The following is an 18959-nucleotide window of genomic DNA, read 5'->3' on the forward strand; positions in this document are numbered from 1 at the left end:
GTGAAGATCTATAGAGATAGATCAAGACGCTTAATTGGACTTTCACAAAGCAGATACCTTGATAAAGTTTTGAAGAAGTTCGAAATGGATCAGTCAAAGAAAGGGTTCTTGCCTGTGTTACAAGGTGTGAAGTTGAGTTAGACTCAATGCCCGACCACTTCATAAGATAGAGAGAAAATGAAAGTCATTCCCTATGCCTCAGTCATAGGTTCTATCATGTATGCAATGATGTGTACCAGACCTGATGTGTGCCTTGCTATTAGTTTAGCAGGCAAGTACCAAAGTAATCCAGGAGTGGATCACTGGACAACGGTCAAGAACATCCTGAAATACCTGAAAAGGACTAAGGATATGGTACAGTTTCAGTGATTCAGTATATGCCATGGTTGCTGATTTCAGCTGATATTTTAGTGCATCACTAACTGTCTCTGTTGTATTATGAGCAGCCCAAACAACAGTAGGAATTCTCGGAATGAAAGTTATAGTTACACTGGATGGAATAGCATGAAGACGTTAACAAATAAGGATCTGGTTGAGAAAAAGAGTAATCCTACAAAGTAATGTACTAGGCTCATCCCCATGTTAATGTTATGTTTTTCTGTCATTTACTAAAAAGGATTGGATCTTTAGGGGGGTAAACCCAATACGTTTTATACTCACATATTAGACGAAACAAGTTTCATTACCTTCACATCACTGGCTATTGCTGTATAATGTACTATTGTGGCTCTGCTAGCTATTGATTGTGAACTTTTTACTTTGCCTGATTTTTCTTAAATGATAAAATGATATTATAATGGACTCAAACTCAAGGAGATACCAGACCTATAAAATATTACACTTGTATGCACGAACTTGACTCTCATTAGAGGGTTCATAGGGTTCTCATGTATTTAAGTATGATTGTGTATGCACTAGTTTATCCGATTCATGCTCTTGCGACACTCACCGGATAGAAAAGCCTCTCACATGTTTTGGTCTGAGTGTGGATCGGCTAGATCCAAAAATGCGGCTAACCTTTGACTCTGGTGTGCTTTTTCTGTTTGGTACATGTGTTCTCTAGTAATTTAACTTGTATCAAGAAACATTCCTACTTCAGTTTTTTCTCTTGGTCGGAGAAGTTTGATACAGTGCAGCAGTGAAGTCATATATATGCTAGCAGAGTATCAACATCTGATAGTTTGCTTGCTGATGCTTGTCGGCGCCTTTAGGTAATATAATGCCCTCTAATCTTTTGAGCTAATTAAGAAAATATATCTTTTAAAAATATAGCTCTGCGGTGGTATATCATCAATTTTCTATTGATGGAATAGAAGCAGGCATGTCCAATTCCATAGGTCCTTTGAACTTATCTGGTCCATAATATGAACCTGAAACATGTTTATAAAAATCTTGCACATGTGGCCATTTGGGAATGTTCCAGATGTATGCTAGTTTGCTACATGAACCAGATCTTGCTCATTACTTTGGTCCTACAGTTATCTCTTTTATTTCCACCCTGAATACAAGCAGAAGCTCACCCTGTTCAGTTTGCATCTCCCCTTTCTCTCTGGGGCTTTATTTGCCAAGAACACACATTCTGTTGAGATAATAAGCATAGACTTGGGGCTTACCGTATGAGTTTGCTGCAGGTATTACCTAACAGAAAAAGGCAAAGAGACAGCTCGCGATTGTCTTGCACGGTCTGGATTGGATGATCCTGCAGGACCTTTAACGGCGGCCGGTCATCCTGCAGTTGTGCTCAGTGATTCAGATTCTGATGAATACGACGGCAACAGTCCCCTGATAGGTATTAATAAAGGTTTCTGCTCATGCAGCATGAATTTCCAGATAACCAATTATTGTACCGCAGCAACACTATAATAAATTCCTTTTACTCAATTGCAGGTTCTGAAAGAAGTGGACTTCCAAACTCAAAAGCAGGCAGTTCGAGTTCCTTTGGTATTAGCATGCTTTCTTTGTATATAATATGATGATATATTCCATAAGCAAAATATTACAACCCGCTGATCTTTGTAGTTAATGCCATTTTTTTTCAGATAACGGTCATGCTACTAATTCTCCTCTTTCATCTCGAGGAATGTTTGGACAACAATCGTTCAGTGCAATGGTACACTTGACTTTCGCTTTCCGTACCCTTCTTTTTCAAATGGAACGTAATGCAACATTTTCTTTTCTAACGTCAGGTTCTGCTGAAAAGTCTTTACTAGCTATGCCACCTCATCAATCTAATGAAAGTTTTCGGAAAGTTTATGAAGTGGTGCTGATATTGGATGATCGAGATACTTTCGGGTCTGTATGATCGTATCTTACTCATGAGTTGTATCTGATATTTAAGTAGGATCATAATAAGGTTGTCTTAGCAAATAAACAATATATTTAGGCACCCCCCTCCCAAAAAAACATCTTTTGAGGAGGGTAAAGTAACTGAGGATTGGGAGTATGCGTACCTAGTCTCTTTTTCGCATGACCTGCAAGGGCATTCTATTCTTCATGTTAATATTATTTCTATTAAAGTAAGATAGGCAAGGGATTTCACATATTTATCCACTTACTACTGGAATTGTGAACTTTGATGGCACTTTGATTCGTTATCTCGTGTTACTTAAACTGTTTAACCTTCTGCTTCTGTATATATTTAGATTCTGCATGTTATTTATAAATTATTTTCCAAGGAAACAAATTGATTATTGTTGCACCCATTAGTTTTTTATGTTTTATTTAATCATCCATCTATGTATCAGAATTCAGTTCTCTTATGATTGCTCCCTTTTTATCCAGGCCCCGTTCCAGAAGAAAAGTTGTTGATAATATACGCTCGCAGTTTAATATTCCTGTAGAGGTTAGTTGGATTGAGAGTTATGTGAACTCTTCTTTGTTTAACACTTCTTGCCTTTTCCTTTCTTCTTCTTTTTTTCGAGAAAACACAAAAGAGTTGCGTTTCATTGCATTGAACAGGAAGACATTGTCTTCCTGTTCATTTCTTCAAACAACCAAAATACACTACTAAAAGTCATTATATGCATCAACATGGCTCTAAATTAAATGCTCTGTACTGCTGGATTAATTATCTGATATGTTTGGTCGCTGCCCCACCGTGTTGATGATTGCCGACTGCATATTTTTCTTGCTTGTGCGCAAGGAGACAGCATAATAATATTACCAAAGTTGCTTTGCATAGATTGAACTGTTCATATAATGTGCCAAAGAAAATGGTGTTGATCCTTCTGTTTGAACCATGTCATCCAGATTAAACACTTGCTTGTTGGAGATGCTCTTTGGATTGCTCGCCATAAAGAACTTGACACGGAGTATGTTCTTGATTTCATTGTTGAAAGGAAAAATGTGGATGATTTACTTGGCTCAATTAAAGACAACAGATACAAGGATCAAAAACTAAGACTGAAGGTACCATCTGAAAATAACTTTGATTTTTGTCATTAATATTATAAACCTTCCATCTTAACTTTCCCAGTTCTTCATGCTTTCAATTTCTCACTGATAGTAAAAAAGGGCAGCCCACATGCTATCCCCTGTGATGAGATGTTGCTTGAGTCCAATTTTAGCCGAGGAAATTTTTTCCTTATTCTTTGTTATCACTAATTAAAAAGCATAGCCCATATTTGAGTGGGAGATGATGAAGGACGACGTTATTAGCAGACATAAGCTTGAGCATGTAGATTGTGCATCTCTTCCCAAAGAAACTGTATTTCTTGTCCATATATATGGGTTTGCTGTGGTTATTTTAGCAACAATACGACGTGATACCTCCATTTGTTGTATCCTTTGCAGAAATGTGGGCTAAGGAAGCTAATATATCTAGTTGAAGGAGATGTAAACACTGTAGATGGATCAGAGAGCGTTAAAACAGCGTATGTACTCTTCTCATGAAGCCTGGACGATCATGTTAACCCCTGAATGAAAGTACCTTTTCTCATTGTTTAACATTATTAAATATTGTTCCAATGCATTGACTGTCAACTGTATGCCCTATTAACTCTCCTCCACATGCTTTTTATTTCAGCTGCTTCACTACTGAGGTTCTTGAAGGATTTGATGTCCAAAGAACCACTGGGTATGCTGATACCGAAAAGAAATATGGCCACTTCACACGCTCGATAATTGGCTACTACAGCAGAAACTTCTCTGCTGGTGCTGACAGCTCTCGAGTTTGCCTGACTTATGATGAGTTTGTGAAAAGGTGTTCTAACCTTGAGAAGGTCACTATGAGCGACATATTCGCCCTTCAGCTTATGCAGGTAACTGGACGAATACGGCCACCTCCACCAAAGTTTGCCGAGTAGTCCATTTCATGCAGTAGTTTTCTCATTTATTGTGCATGTAAATCAGGTGCCACAAGTGACAGAAGAAGCTGCTCTTGCTGTCACGAGTCTCTACCCCACTCTTCCCTCACTTGCTAAGGCGTACACCATGCTTGTGACTCCTCTTTTCCTTTCAACTTATACAAAGTTCTTTACATATAGAACTTATACAATGTTCTTCACATATACAACTTATACAATCTTACTTACGCATTGGAACAGATGTGACCAGTGTATGAACACACACACACATCCTTAGCTGCTTCTTGTGCTATTGATGTACAGAACAATTCAACACGTCTGTAGAACTAAAAGTTTATCCTTGTAACTTTGAAGGATGGCGATAGGCATGCCCAGGAGGAGATGCTGAAGAACAAGAGCGACATGGTCAACGCGGGGGCTAGCAAGAACATCTTCAAGCTCATCGGGGTGGAAGGATGAACACCCCGTACTTAGCCAGTCTTTTGGTCACCGCCGCGGTGATTTCGGACCGCCTACACAAGTTCCCAAGGTGAAGACAGGAGGGAACCTTTTTGTGCTGTGCCTGGTGCCTTGGAGCACTGAAAGTCACTGAACATGTAACCACCACCTAAAAGAACGCCTTAGCGAAGCCTCGCTCCCCGTTTAAATTACTACTCGTACGTAGTAGAATTGCATCCCGCAAATTATGGAGTCGCAGTGTTAATGTATTGCATTAGGCTTAGTGTGTGTACATATACTAATATTAGCTCTTGACTCAGTTGCTTGGATCATGTTCTGTCTCGTGTTATCTCGACCTTGCTTGCATGGAAGCAGCGAAGGTAGGTATTAGAATTTAGCTCGCTGGCAAAGTGAGCGTAGACCCGCTCGACCCCATGGTTTTATCTTTTCGATCCATGTGCTTGATGGAACCTGAAAGCGCTCTTTGGTCGGCGACATATCCATGTTCTGCAAGAACGACATGTTGAGCAGATTCTGTTTTGTGAAGATTGTGGTGTTGAGGAGACGATGGAACATCATTGCTTCCTTACGGCCAGGATCCCTTCTCCATCCGGATTCAAGGGCTGCAAATATTGTTGATGGCAAACAAGTTTAAGAACTGCATGCTGCTATCATTTTGTGTGGGTGTTGGACAATTTGGACTGAAAGAAACAATAGGAAAGATGGAGAACTTCAAATGGGCCATTGATGCCATCCATGATCTAGCTGCGCTAGTGGGCTCGAAGGCAACACGAGAGCCGAGGGAGAAATCAGTCTGGATACGTCCCGAGATCATCAAGGTCAATGTTGACGCGAGCTATTACGAGCAAGATGGCTATGGTAGTACGGTAGTTGTTCTTCGGGACCATATCGAAGCACTGGTTCGGGCACAAGCAATTTTGGTATCGGTTTGCACAAAATGCAAGCACTATGGAAGCCTTGGCGCTTCTGATGGCATTCGTCTTGCTCTTGGATATCTCAAGGTAATCATCGAAAGTGATGCTCAAGATGTGCGAATGCTAAATGAGGCAAACTTTTCAGGAGCAGACCTGGCTCCATTGTCCATGTCAAACTGAAAAGCAAATGTAGACGCGAGATCTAGTTTTCAATCTTGCTCCATTGTCCATATAAACCGAGAAGCAAATGAAGCGGCACACATGTGTGCCAAATAGGCTAGTGAGGATTGTAGAAGATGTATCTTGGTGAATTACACCCCTGCTTTTCTTCTAGGATGTATTCACACACATTGTAATCCTCCTATGTAATTCAATATAGCCTGTTGTTGCAAAAAGAAATTGTTCAACCTAGTCAGAGCATCGCTTTGTTGTCATTTAGGTGGTGGTCTTACGGAGATGTGCCCTTGGAGTGCAATGCAGGAGACCTGAAAGAACCGTAAAGAAAGAAGAAAACAAAGAATCGCAACCCATACCGCTTTGGCACATGGCGCCAAGCGGGAACAGACCACCACCCCTTGGGTCCAGTGGAAGCTTCTATAGGGCGCCTTGTTGAGCTTCTTGGCACCCATGCGCCCCGCTCATGGGCCGGCCCAAGAAGAAAATAGCAGTTGACTGGTTTCCTAGTTCTCTTGATTGCGTTAGACCGGTCGCGGTCAACCAGTTGACTTTTGAAAAAATAAGTTTTTTTAAATAGTGAACTAAAAAAGTCCATGGTTTTTGAAAGACAAGTTCACAAACTTAAAAAACAATCATGAATTTGAAAAAAAGTTTATTGAATTTGAAAAAAATCACATATTTTTAAAAAAGTTAATCGATTTCGGGAAAAAGTTCACAAAAATTGAAAAAGTTTATCGATCTCTGAAAATAATTTCATTGAATTTGAAAAAAGGTTCATCAAATTTGAAAAACACTTCAATTAATCTGAAAAAATCATCGAATTTGAAAGAAAGTTCATCGAGCACCCCGAGCACCTACCTTCGGAATTCGCACAGCCGCCGCAGCCCTGCCATCCGCCCATGCCACCGGCGCGCCCGTCTGACTCGTTGCCGCCGCGCCCCCGGCACGATGTCGCATCCCGCGTTGCGCACACCATCAGGAGGGGAGAAATGCCCCGCCGCCGCCTACACCGACGACGGGAGGGAAGGAGAGGCGAGAAAGTGGATGAAAGCAACAAAAGCTAGAGCAGTAACCAATCTGATACGTATCCTAAGCTATTATATCCGGGCCAAATTTTTTTTACACTTAATAAGTTGGTGCTAGAAAAAACGTGGTATTTTTATATTTTTTGGCAGTGGTAGGTGTTTCTAACACATTTGTTTTCACCACGCAACCAATCTGATCCGAAACAAAAAAAGGAAAGAGGCACGGCAACGGTACTCACGGGCATCAGCTGCCTGGAAAACTCTTGTTCCGCCGCCGCCTCCACTCCGGATCCAGCCCCGCTCCACTTGCCTTTCGTATCCGCACCCACGCCACGCGCACCTCGGCAAGGACAAGCCTCCGCCCGCCGCCACTGCCTCCACCCCGCCTATAAAGCTCCGCCCTTTGCCCGGCCCGCTCCTCCTCTCCCCGTCCGGGCCACGCCTCTCGCCTCCTTCCTTCGTCCTTGGCCCGTCCTGGCCACGTGGTGGTCTCCGTTCCGGCCGCCGATTCCAAGTCCGTCCGCCAGCTCGCGCCCTGCTCCCTCTCCTCTCCGCCTGTGGGGCCGCGCCGCTCACCAAGGACGCGGGCGGGGGCTCTGCCAAGTGGCGGGCGACCGGCGGCGGGGGCACTGGCGTCGTGCGCCAGCCGCGCGCGCTCGTCCTCGACTCGTCCCTCTCCTCCTCTCGCGTCCGGTGAGGCGACTCGTCCTCAGTTCTTGCCTCTCCTCATCTCGCGTCCGGTGAGGCAGTTCATCCTCGGTTCCTACCTCTCCTCCTCTCGCGTCTGGTTCCATGTTGCTCGTTCTCACTCGAATTCGTCCGTCGTTTAGAGTAGATAGAAGAATCGCTTCTGATTTGTTCGATTCTGCTCGTCCTCAGTTCCTCTGTTCTGAACCGCGCCTGATTCAGTTGATTTCGCTCGTCCTCGATTCGACCGTTTAGATAGAAATGCGCGTCCGGTTTGACTTGCTCGTCCTCGCCGTCGTCGTCAGTTCAGAGTCGCGTGTGATTTGATTCTTGCCAGTCCTCGCCGTTGCCCTGATGCTCTCGCGTGTTCTTGGGGATGTCTCGTCGGGGGTCCGCGACTCTGGGAGGAAGCGAGCGGTCCGTCGGTCGGTTTGGGTCACCGTCTTGTTTGCGAGCTAACCAGTCTATTCGAGAAACTTGTTCGTGCGCTGATGTTATCTGACGATCCTGCGTTTCATTTTCGTGGTCGAGCGATGGTTCCTGCGTTTCTGTTTGAGAACCTTGCGCGTGCGCGTCTGTTACCTGACGATCCTGCATTTCGTGCTAGCGGTGGAGCGATGCTTCTTGCGTTTCTGTTTGAGAGACTTGTGCGTGCGCTTCTATTATCTTATGATCCTGCCTACGTTGTTCGTCGGTTATTTTCATATCTCAAACGCATGCGCCCTTGTGATACTCTGGTTTCCCTCTGTCCATTCTTGTTCTACCGGCAGGCGTGTGTGCTCCCGTCCTAGATGCAGAGAATCTTCTTCTTGTCTCTTATGCTTGTTCTTGCTATCATGCTTTGCTTATGTTCCAATATATGATGATGATGAGGCGTGTTCAACTTGTTTCTTGTTATCATGCTTTGCTTATGTTTCAATATATGATGATTCGTGTTCAAGGGCGCAAACCATGTAGGCCGTGGGTACTGTGATGTGAGGCTTCTTTCCTGTTGATAAATTAGGATGATAGGATGAGAAGAAAAGCCTGACTCTTGTAACAATCACTTGCTTGGTTTCCACTTCTTTGTGTGGCCGATTTGGCATCCAATGCATCATAATCACATTTTCCCTGCTTGTTTTCATATCCAATGCATCCACTCATCAGAGCACCCTTTTCCCTATTTGTTTTCACTTCTTTTCCTAATAATTAATCATGTTTACCAATACTACATTTCTACTGCTCTTTGTTCCCTTTTGAAGTTCACTGATTCAAATCTGATGTGACTTCTGTGTTAGTATACTAGCCATGATGTGTTTTATTCAAGTTATTAACCTACAAATTTGGCTTGAGATGCTACATGTTTATATGGCACGATTGATTGTTGTTTGCGTATGGTTATTATGATTGATTGAATGATTGCTATTTGTTGATTGATTGATGTTTGCTGTTTGTTGATTGATTGCTTGATTGCTTGATTGCTTGTTGTTTGTTGATTGCTATCAAACTTTGGTATTTGTAGTTCCTGATCTTAGGTAACAGACCTTGCACTATTCTTTTTTCTGAACTTTTTTGTGATTATGCAATGCTTTTCTAAGTATTTAAGGTACAAACATGTTGATATGGACACATCCCATTTGCTCTTTATTGTGTTGCTAAGGACACTGATGGGTTGAGTTGGCATATAGTGCAGGTATATTTACATTCTGTACATTTTGTGATGCTGATGCCTGTAGTCCCAAAGTGTTTATTTACCCAAATTTTGCTACTGGAACTTTTGGTTTTAGATATTGGCACCTGATATTTGAATGGATGTTTTCATGATGCCTAATTTGATTCATTATCGTTGTTCTGATGGTGTGCTACTGGTGTTTTAACTGAAGCCGTGGATCGCTCATCAACCTGGTATGTGTTTCGATGATAATCCCTCTCGAATTTTACTCGTTCCTATATTTTACACAAATGTTTATCTCATGGCTGGTAATGGTAACCTTATGAATGCATAGCCCACATTTTAGCTAGTTATATAGTAATGCCATACTTGCTTGGATGATGTTTTATATATGCAAGTGTGGTGAGCTCATATATTTTGTCGGAATCTATCTATGCAGCTGAGCTCTTTCTGGATAGGACAGAGGTACAATATTTACATCCATGGCAGAAGGTTCTTAACCCTGAACTCATCAAAGGTCCTTGGACTCAAGAGGTTTGGCACTGCACTCCTGACTTTGCTCGAAAAACAAACCTTTTGCACATTTTATAGTTATATTTATGATTATGATATTTTTTCTACAGGAAGATGACAAAATTATTGATCTTGTAAGAAAGTATGGACCAACAAAATGGTCTCATTGCAAGGACCTGCAGAAGGACCCTCCCACCTCAGTGCAGGTGATTTCCCCTCTGTCCCTTTTGATTCCGTCTAGATCTTGCCCCGAATTGATGAGCGCGCCGTTGGCGTGGCCTGGTTGTTAACTGTTGTTACTGGTCATGGGGGTTAGGTTGTCGATTATTTAGCTGTGCTCTTGCAGTGCTTTTAGGTTTGCTGGATTGATTCGTGGAGAATACTGCTTATGAACTGTACATGGACTACTAATATGATTGACTCATGTCAAGTGTGTGATGTATCTTCTGAGCAGGACATTTAAAAAAACCCTTGGATTTTGTTCTGTTAGGTTATAAAGTATGCCAACCTTATTACAATTTACAGTCAGTACCAGTACCACATGGGCAGAACATGCACCACCCTGTAGCACTATATGCTATCTTAACTGCCATAACCAAAAGAAATTAAAATTGCCAAGCACTTCACATTTTATATGGACAGTTAGGCATGACTAGCACTATATAAGAAACATAAACAGTTCCAATCTAATCTGTTAGGCATGGACTAGACTATTTAAGAAACTTAAGCAGTACCAACCAAATAAATAGGGAGAATTTTCGAGAGTGAACTATGTTTTAGGAGGTGAGGTGGCAATGGTCACCTGTCTTCCTTAGTCTATTAACGCATACTGGAATAAGTATAATTACTGAAACAACTTCAGCATTCATAATGTGTGTAAACCTGATGTTCTGTGTTTTTGTGGAGAATAAGTGGCTTTAGTGGATGTCCTGGCCTCCTGGGTGACTTGATGTTTTCTAATACAACAGTTGGTTCCACTAACCTCTTGAAATTAAGAATAATGAACTTTGAATTATTCTAATCATTGTACTGGACGGGTATATGATGATTGTTCACACATATAATTTCATGCCTAATTCTGAACTTGTTCACAGATAACTAAAGGAGAAAATTCCTTATTTGACACTATCTTAAAATCTGCTTCCTTATTTGACACTGGAAAAGTTTTTCTTCCCTATTTGACACAAGTTCTAAATTTTATTTCCTATATGACATTTTCGTCCATTTTGAGCCTAAATGACACCTGAGAAGACTCTTTTACCCCTCATGTGGTATGTGTGTGGGGGGCAATAGCGCGCACACGCAGCAAATATGACTTGTTTCTTACTCATACTTGACTGGCTTCATACAAATGCTTGTCTGACTGTTGTGTAATATGTATTACTTTCCTTTTATTCAGGAAGGTCCTGTAGGTGAGGACATGTTCCACTGGCAGGCCAGTATCATGGGACCCTTGGACAGCCCGTTTACTGGTGGCCTATTTTTGGTGAACATCCATTTCCCACTGGATTATCCCTTCAAGCCCCCGAAGGTAATTTCTGGTGTACCGAGCTAACCTTTGTAAAAAGGGGTTCATATTGATTCTATGATATTGGAATTGCTGTTACACAAATGTCTTGGGGTCCTCAAACAATTAGTTTGCTGCTGCTTGCTATCTTAACATTCAGACATGAACATATTTCAAGTCTCTTTCCGCACCAAGGTGTTCCACTTCCACTTCCACCCAAACATTAACAGCAATGGCAACATTTGCCTTGACATTCTCAAGGAACAGTAGAGCCCGACTTTGACCATATCAAAGGTAATGATCTGCATTCCTAGCTTGGCTGTTCCATTTTTGCTTAAAGCTTGTTGCTTATATAAGCTTGGTTACTTCAACAACTTAATCTCACAAAAATTCTTCATGTATGTTTCTCTAACATTTACCCGTCTCTGTTAACAGGTCCTCCTGTCAATCTATTTGTTGCTGACGGACCCCAACCCCAATGATCCTCTGGTGCCTGAGATTGCTCACATGTACAAGACTGATTGGGCCAAGTATGAGTCCACGGCATGCTCCTCGACACAGAAGTACGCCATGGGTGGATGTATAGGCAAGCAATGTCGAGAGAGGTATTCTTTTGATTGTTCTATTTTTATGGTTTGCTGAAATACATTCCCCCCCGGGTGGGATTGTTTGCTAATTTTGAAACACACTAGTTACTTCCATTTGTGTATTTCTATTTGTTCTTAGTTCTTCTTAGCTATAGCTAAAGTCAAAGACGACAAACCAGGTGACTTATTGGAGTTGCAGGACTATAAATCATCGGTAAGTTTTTATGCTTTCAAATGGTCAGAGTTTGAATTTTAATCAGTTTGTCTGACTTGTTTTATACTGAATCCTTGATTCCTTGATAACTTAGATACACACACATGAATAATTACTTATGTTGTTATGATCATAAACTGATTTCTAAGTATCTTTGACTCATATGATGCTTTTTACATAACAGGTCATATGAATCTTCATTTGTAAATATGACTGCTGGTGCTGCCGATGATGTAAGCTACTTTTCTTGCTTCAAGAATAATAGAAATATCATTTACATCACACTCACATTTTAAGTTGCTCATGTCATTTCAGGCTAGCCATCGGCTTGGAACTAATGAGAGACAACCGCTGTTGCCAACTTGAAACATATACTTTTTAGGTATGAATGGCTTACCTCTCCTCCTCTCGCGTCTGGTGAAGCAATTCATCCTCGGTTCGTGCCTCTCCTCCTCTCGCGTCTGGTGAGGCAATTCGTCCCCGATTCCCTCTCCTCTCGCCTCTGATTCGTCCATTTAGATTAGAAGAATCGCATATGATTTGTCATTTTGCTCGTTCTCGATTCATCTGCCTTGAAGTGCGTCTAATTCGACTGATTTTGCTCGTCCTAGATTCACTCGTTTAGATAGAAAATCACGTTTGGTTTGATTTACTCGTCCTCCTCGTCACTTTAGAGTCGCTTGTGATATGATTTTGCTTGTCCTCGCTGTCGCCCTGATGCTCTCGCGTGTTCTTGGGGCCGTCTCGTCTGGGGTCTCTGTCCCTACGACTCTGGGAGGAAGCGGGTGAGCAAGCGAGCGGTCGGTCGGTCTGGTTTGTGAACTAAAGTCTGTTTGAGAAACTTCTGTTCCTGCGTTTCGTGTTCACGGTGGAGCGATATTTCCCGTGTTTACTTGTGCATGCGCTTCTGTTATCTAACGATCATGCGTTTCGTGTTCACGGTGGAGCGATATTTCCTGCGTTTACTTGTGCACGCGCTTCTGTTATCTATCGATCCTGTGTTTTGTGTTCGTGTCAGGGCGACGGTTGCAGGAACGATGGGTTCTTGGTTCGGAAATTGGAGCAGTGTCAAATCGTTCCCTCTATTCCACCACATGCGTTGTTCGTCGATTATTTTCATATCTCAAACGCATGTGCTTGATACTCTGGTTGCCCTTTGTCGATCCTTGTTTTACCGACAGGCGTGTGTGCTCCCATCCTAGATGTAGAGAATCCTGTTCTTGCCTGTTACAGTTGTTCTGATGCTGTTCTTTTCAATTGTTTATTGTTATCATGGTTTGCTTATGTTCCCATATGGCACGATTGATTGATTGTTGTTTGTTGTTTGATTGATTGGCTTGAGATGGATTGTTGTTTATTGTTTGATTGATTGGCTTGAGATGGATTGTTGTTTGTTGTTTGATTGATTGCCTTGAGATGGATTGTTGTTTGTTGTTTGATTGATTGCCTTGAGATGGATTATTGTTTGCTGTTTGATTGATTGCCTTGAGAAGGTACAAACCATGTATGCCGATTGATTGTTGTTTGTTGCCTTGAGATATTACATGTTTACATGACACGATTGGTTGTTGTTTGTTCATGGTTATTACAATTGATTGATTGTTGTTTGTTGATTGGAATCTAATTTTGGTATTGGTAGTAGGTAACAGACCTGGCGCTATTATTTTTCTGAACTTTTTTGTGATTATTATGCCTTCACATTACACTGCTCCCAGATTCATATCGACATGCCCACGCTGTCTGACGAGGATAAAGATGTAAGGAACTCCTCCCAAGAATCTCTCTTACTCCTTGTATTAACTTGGCGCTAGACTTTACATGTCATTTTTTTTCATGAAACTGGAGCTCCTTGCTGTAACCCATTATATGACTTTATGAGCATGCGCCACTTTCAGGTTATGAAAAAATGGGATGCTCCAAACAAGATTGACTTCCTATCTTTCTTATACAAGGCATGCAGAAGATGTGTGGCAAGTAAGTAACTCTATGTCGATATTTAGAGTGTACTACTTCAGAGTGCCATCTTTCCCAACAGATTGAAATTTTTTATATTGATATTTTGTTGAATATCACATGTTTGTTTGCACTTCATACTTTGGAAAATATTCCTAACATTGATAGTAATTAACATGTATTTTTCTCTATTGAGTACTACTTTGTTGTTCTTTAAGTGTTCTTATTTCAGAAGTTTGCTCTGCACAAGTGCAACATGGCTGGAAAACCTGCTGCTGTTACTTGTGTTGTGGACAGTATGACGGACAACCTAAGGCCTACTCGTGCAGATGCAACTGATGTGGCAAATGCAGTGCTGGATGGTTAGTTTTTGCCTCTTGTAGATATCTTATACTTGGTGATCCTGTACAGCTGCTCATTACTGCACCCAAACAAACTATAACTACACAAGCTGTAACATGAATCACAATTGTTTTGTTCGTAGTGATGCCATTCTCCTTGGTGCCGAGACTCTCCGTGGGTTGTATCCAGTTGGGATTTAAACGGTAGGCAGAATTTGTGCTGAGGTGAACTTTCTTTTGGAGGTATATATGTTCTCTTGAGGCCTGTTTGGGAGGGCATTTGTTGATAGGTTCCTTTTTGTAGTTCAAATCAGACTTCAATACTAAAATGTTACAAATAAATACTATTCTTCCCAACAGCCCCTAAATGTGTTCTCAACAAGTATATCTTTGGCACTCTAATGGAATCTAATGGAAACACACTCCTTCTTGCCTTTTCTCTCTTCATATTTGGTGATATATTTTCATGAATTGTTTCACAGGCTGAGAATGTCTTCAACCAGGATTTGTACTTCAAGCGAACCATGAAATACGTGGGAGAACCCATGACCCACATGGAGTCTATTGCTTCCTCTGAAGTGCGTATTTTGTTTCTTTTCATTCTCCAACCTTTTGTTAGTGTTTACAGGGAACAATTTCTGTCTCCCATTGATTGAATATCAGTCTGTGACACTTGGGTTTATAAGTCTGAAATAGTTCACTACCTATTATCTAGGTGCAGGCTTCTATCAAAGTTAAGACTTCGGTCATCATTTTCTTCACCTCATCTGGACAGGAGAAAAAGAGTATTTCTTCTTATAGGCGCCTCACCTCATCTTTGTAGTTTAATGGAAATTGATTGATATATTATGCTGTATCGAGTATCTGCAGGCCAATTGCCAAGTACAGGCCCACCATGCCATTCCTCGTCTAAAAACAAATCAATTGAAGTGGAGCTTCACAGGGGCATTTGAAGTATGTGAACAGCCTTTTTCCTCGTAACCTTTTTGGTACTTCCTGTGTGTGCTATATCTAGGTAATAATGATTCAGAACTAGCATGTTGATCTTCAAACTTTTAAAGATAACTTCAGGCTATAGTTTTTGTTAATGACGAATCTAACACTGAACCTTGCACAATTGTGCAACTCAATACAGAGGAACAATATATAAGTATTTGCCATGTAATGCTAGAATATTCATTTAGCATTTAACCTTCATGGTTTTGCCTTGATACAATATCCTTCTTTTCTCTCAGCAAAAGATTGATGATATGTATTGCTCCTTTATTTTTACTTGGTGCATAATTCCTACTACCTCCCTTTCAGTTTATAAGGGACGCCTATATTTCTAGATCATCAGTTTGACCAACGAAATATGTATTATATGAAGTATACCATTGAAATTAGTATTTGAAATAGGTTTTCCATGGTGTACCTTTTGTAGCATAACTCATATTTCATTGGCTAAATCGTTGATCTGAAAATATGCATGTGCCTAACAAACCGAAAGATTGGGAGTATGTTGTTCAACTGGACTTGCTAATGTACTATAGAATTTACCCTGATGAGAAACAGTGTGGTGTTCAACAAGATTCACTAATTAATATGTATTACCACGTGTCTAATACATCCCTATCTAGACAAATCCAAGACAAGTAATTGGGGATGGAGGGAGTACTATAGAATTTTGCCCGATAAGAAACAATACTGCTTATGTTGGACCAAGACTTGTCTCTGGTGTTTGGCAGTGTGCCACTGTTATAACTCATATCTGTTGCATTGTCTTCCTGCAGGCAAGACAATCACTCATAGTTAGAGGCCTCTTTCCCATGCTTGCTGATCCACGTCACCTGGTGAGTTAACCTGCCTTTGATCGGTTGGCTACATTAACCATTCTTTGTTGGTTCTTTTCAATTCTAGAATACATGACCTAGTATGTATAATATGAAAAATAGGAACTACCTATAAATATCAACGTCTTTGTTCTGAACATAAAGGGAATAATGGCAGTTGGCCTTAGTGCATATTCCCAATATGTGAAAAGTGGACACTTTACATACACCAGGCCAGTGAATTAATTCTGCTTTTAGGGTTTTTGCTTGCATCATCTTCTACTTACAAATGGAATAAACACTACACTAGACTGCAGTTCACTTTTGAATAGTTGGCAAGTCATCATAAGCTCGGTTAATCAGTACATTATTTCGAACATGACTGGTGGTAGGCTGGTGTGTTTATTCTGTATAATATAAACTCAATACTTGAGCTTATAAGCTAGTGTGCACCAGTGAGGCTGATGTTTGGAGGTTTCATCCTGCATCCACCTTGAATTATTTGGTAGCTAGAATTCCTTGATTTGGACCCAACAAGTAAGAAGCTTGGTCTGCCTGGTGATTTGTACTGCCATTGTTTCTCTGCCCTGCAGGCTGAATCTACTAGCACTAGAAATGAATCAGTGTTGAAGGTTGCTCTTGACCACGGCAAAGCATCTGGTGTGATCAAGTCACATGGATTACCTTAGCCATAATTTCTATAAGAATGTCGCTCATGTTACATGCCTTGCTTTCTCTAGTAAGTAGAACAAGAATACTGTGCCTACAAACTTGTGGGTATTGATGAAGATAATCACTTAATCAGCCTCTAACTAACTTCCTATTTTCAGGAACGAAGATCTGGATCACCCTCGCCCCTCTAGAGAAATCAGTTTACTCATTCAAGTTCTGGAAATTTTTTGTAGCCTTTTGAGTTTACTTCGGTCTTGCATGTATTAGCTTTCTGTTTGTGCCCCTATTTATGTATGTTTCTTGTGTGCAAGTGCTCCGTTCTGTGTGTGTGTGACTTGTGTGTGGCTTGACTCTGTGTGTGTGGCTTGACTTTGTGTGTGTGGCTTGACTGTGTGTGTGTGTGGCCTGACTGTGTGTGTGACTCTGTGTGGCTTGACTATGTGTGTGTGACTCTGTGTGGCTTGACTATGTGTGTGTGATTCTGTGTGTGCTTGATTCTCTGCTTGTGTGACTCTGTGTGAATGTTGCATTTGTTTGATGGTGTGGCCTGTATGCTTGATTGATGATTGGTGTGGTTAACACTGCCTTTGCCGGTCCCAAGCCCGGATGTGAAAATGTGGAGGGAGCTGCATTTACCTCCTTTGTATTTTATATATATTCACCTTCTAACATTTGTGGCTGATGGCATTCTAGTTTACTTAGACGGTTAGCTTGTTAATTAGTTTTGTGCATGCAAGACTTGAAATCTAGCTGATGTTACTTTCTGTGCATGATAAATTGTTTTGTTGTGCACCTTTTAAAAGATGTGGTCCGTCTTCCCCTCTATTTCCTCTTTTGGATGTTAAATAGCATTTGCTATGTTTCTGAATTGATTATCTGTTGTAAGATATGGTTAGCATATATAGTTCAGAGATAAATGTCTTTGTTTGCAGCAGTACATTTTATTCATTTCAATGGTGATTTTACTACAGTTTTTTGTGTGTTGGAACTCTTGCGGAAGTTCTCTGTACCCCAGTACCAATGTATATCTATTTCAGTGTCATTTTGTACTATAACATCACAGAAACCGGTGGTATATTTGAGATGAGTGATGTGATTAGATTGTACCAGACATGCGACTGTAGGAGCTTAGTGTATGAGTATGTGCCCCGTGACCGCAATTATCTAGTTACTTTAACAGGACTAGCTAGTTACTTTTGAACAATCAGGTAGTTTACAATATGCAGTTTTACTTGTATTCAGGAATGGAGCTTCTTCACTTCCTAGATGCAGCAGGTTGTCCATGTTGTGTGTTCAATTTCTTTGATTCACCTTTATTTTCATTTCAGCAGGTTGTCCATGTTGTGTGTTCCGTATGGATTAGATGCCGTCTGACTAGTTTGTCTTCGATGTCGCAGCCCCTCATTGGGTCTTTAGTACTTCTTTTGTGTGTTCAATTTTTAATCCCCATTACGTGTGATGCTCTTTGTTTATGTGTAATTTGAACCTCTGGTTGTGCTCTTGTGAGTTGTGAGCGGTGTCTCTGCTCGTGTGGGCACACATGATTTGAACCGCGATTCTGCTAGTGAGGTAAGCATAATTTCAGCGGTGTTTCCATGGGATTTTGAACTATGTCTGTGTTACGATCTTGTGAAAACATTGCGTGAATATTTATTGCCAATTGTGTGTCATGCTAATACTGCCTTTGGTTGATTGTGTGGCTTGTTGCTTAGCTGAATGATTGGTTGTGGTGTTTGCTAAATTTTTTTGTATTTTGTAGTTTTGTAGTTTAACACTGCCTTTGCCGGTCCCAAGCCTGGATGAGAAAATGTGGAGGGGACTGCAGTTAGCTCCTCTGTTTAGAACTTTCATGGTCTCCAAATATTTTCAATGAATAGTAGTGAATGAAGTGAGTAGAAGTCACACAATGTGATGGCAAGCTATTGAATGCATCCTTTTTCATAAAAAGGATAAAAAACAATAAAAAATTCAAAATTAAAATATTCTAAAAAATAAAAGTCTAAAAATATGAAAGATTTTTAAAAAATAGAATACTAAAAAAACAACAGACTCAAAATTATAGAAGATTCAAAATAATAGAAAGACTTAAAACAATAAACAGACTTGAAATAATAAATGACTCAAAATTATGAAAAGACTCGAAA

The 18959-nt window shown here is 40.8% G+C and overlaps 2 protein-coding genes across 14 annotated transcripts; both read left to right on the forward strand.

The window, feature by feature from the left end:
- The first annotated feature begins 351 nt into the window (after nt 1-351).
- Nucleotides 352-4763, forward strand: LOC123057033 (crossover junction endonuclease MUS81-like). Its single transcript, XM_044480208.1, has 11 exons — nt 352-365; nt 447-557; nt 1479-1614; nt 1888-1940; nt 2185-2292; nt 2782-2842; nt 3250-3408; nt 3793-3872; nt 4025-4259; nt 4351-4437; nt 4659-4763. The coding sequence occupies exons 1-11, from the start codon at nt 352-354 to the stop codon at nt 4761-4763; spliced, it is 1149 nt and encodes a 382-aa protein (XP_044336143.1).
- Nucleotides 4764-7182: 2419 nt separating this feature from the next.
- On the forward strand, nt 7183-18540 carry LOC123062551 (pyruvate kinase 1, cytosolic). Of its 13 annotated transcripts, none has more exons than XR_006429753.1 (16): nt 7183-7666; nt 9429-9450; nt 9657-9751; nt 9841-9936; nt 11130-11261; nt 11398-11531; nt 11673-11842; nt 11964-12038; nt 12223-12271; nt 12354-13795; nt 13934-14012; nt 14210-14353; nt 14476-14536; nt 14815-14910; nt 15048-15286; nt 16105-16726. XR_006429753.1 is itself a non-coding variant. In XM_044486107.1 (16 exons), exons 9-15 carry the CDS (start codon nt 13766-13768, stop codon nt 16830-16832), a joined length of 567 nt encoding a protein of 188 aa, XP_044342042.1. In that variant the 5' UTR covers nt 7677-9450; nt 9657-9751; nt 9841-9936; nt 11130-11261; nt 11398-11531; nt 11673-11842; nt 11964-12038; nt 12223-12271; nt 12354-13765; the 3' UTR covers nt 16833-16882; nt 16974-18540. The 13 variants fall into 13 exon arrangements, 1 of the variants encoding a protein (XP_044342042.1); XR_006429754.1 differs by lacking the exon at nt 7183-7666 and adding an exon at nt 16974-18540 and having other exon boundaries at nt 7677-9450; nt 16105-16164; XR_006429751.1 differs by lacking the exon at nt 7183-7666 and adding an exon at nt 16737-16878 and having other exon boundaries at nt 7677-9450; nt 16105-16164.
- The last annotated feature ends 419 nt before the right edge of the window (nt 18541-18959 follow it).

This window comes from Triticum aestivum, chromosome 3A (genome assembly GCF_018294505.1).
Source record: "Triticum aestivum cultivar Chinese Spring chromosome 3A, IWGSC CS RefSeq v2.1, whole genome shotgun sequence".
Taxonomy (NCBI): Eukaryota; Viridiplantae; Streptophyta; class Magnoliopsida; order Poales; family Poaceae; genus Triticum; species Triticum aestivum.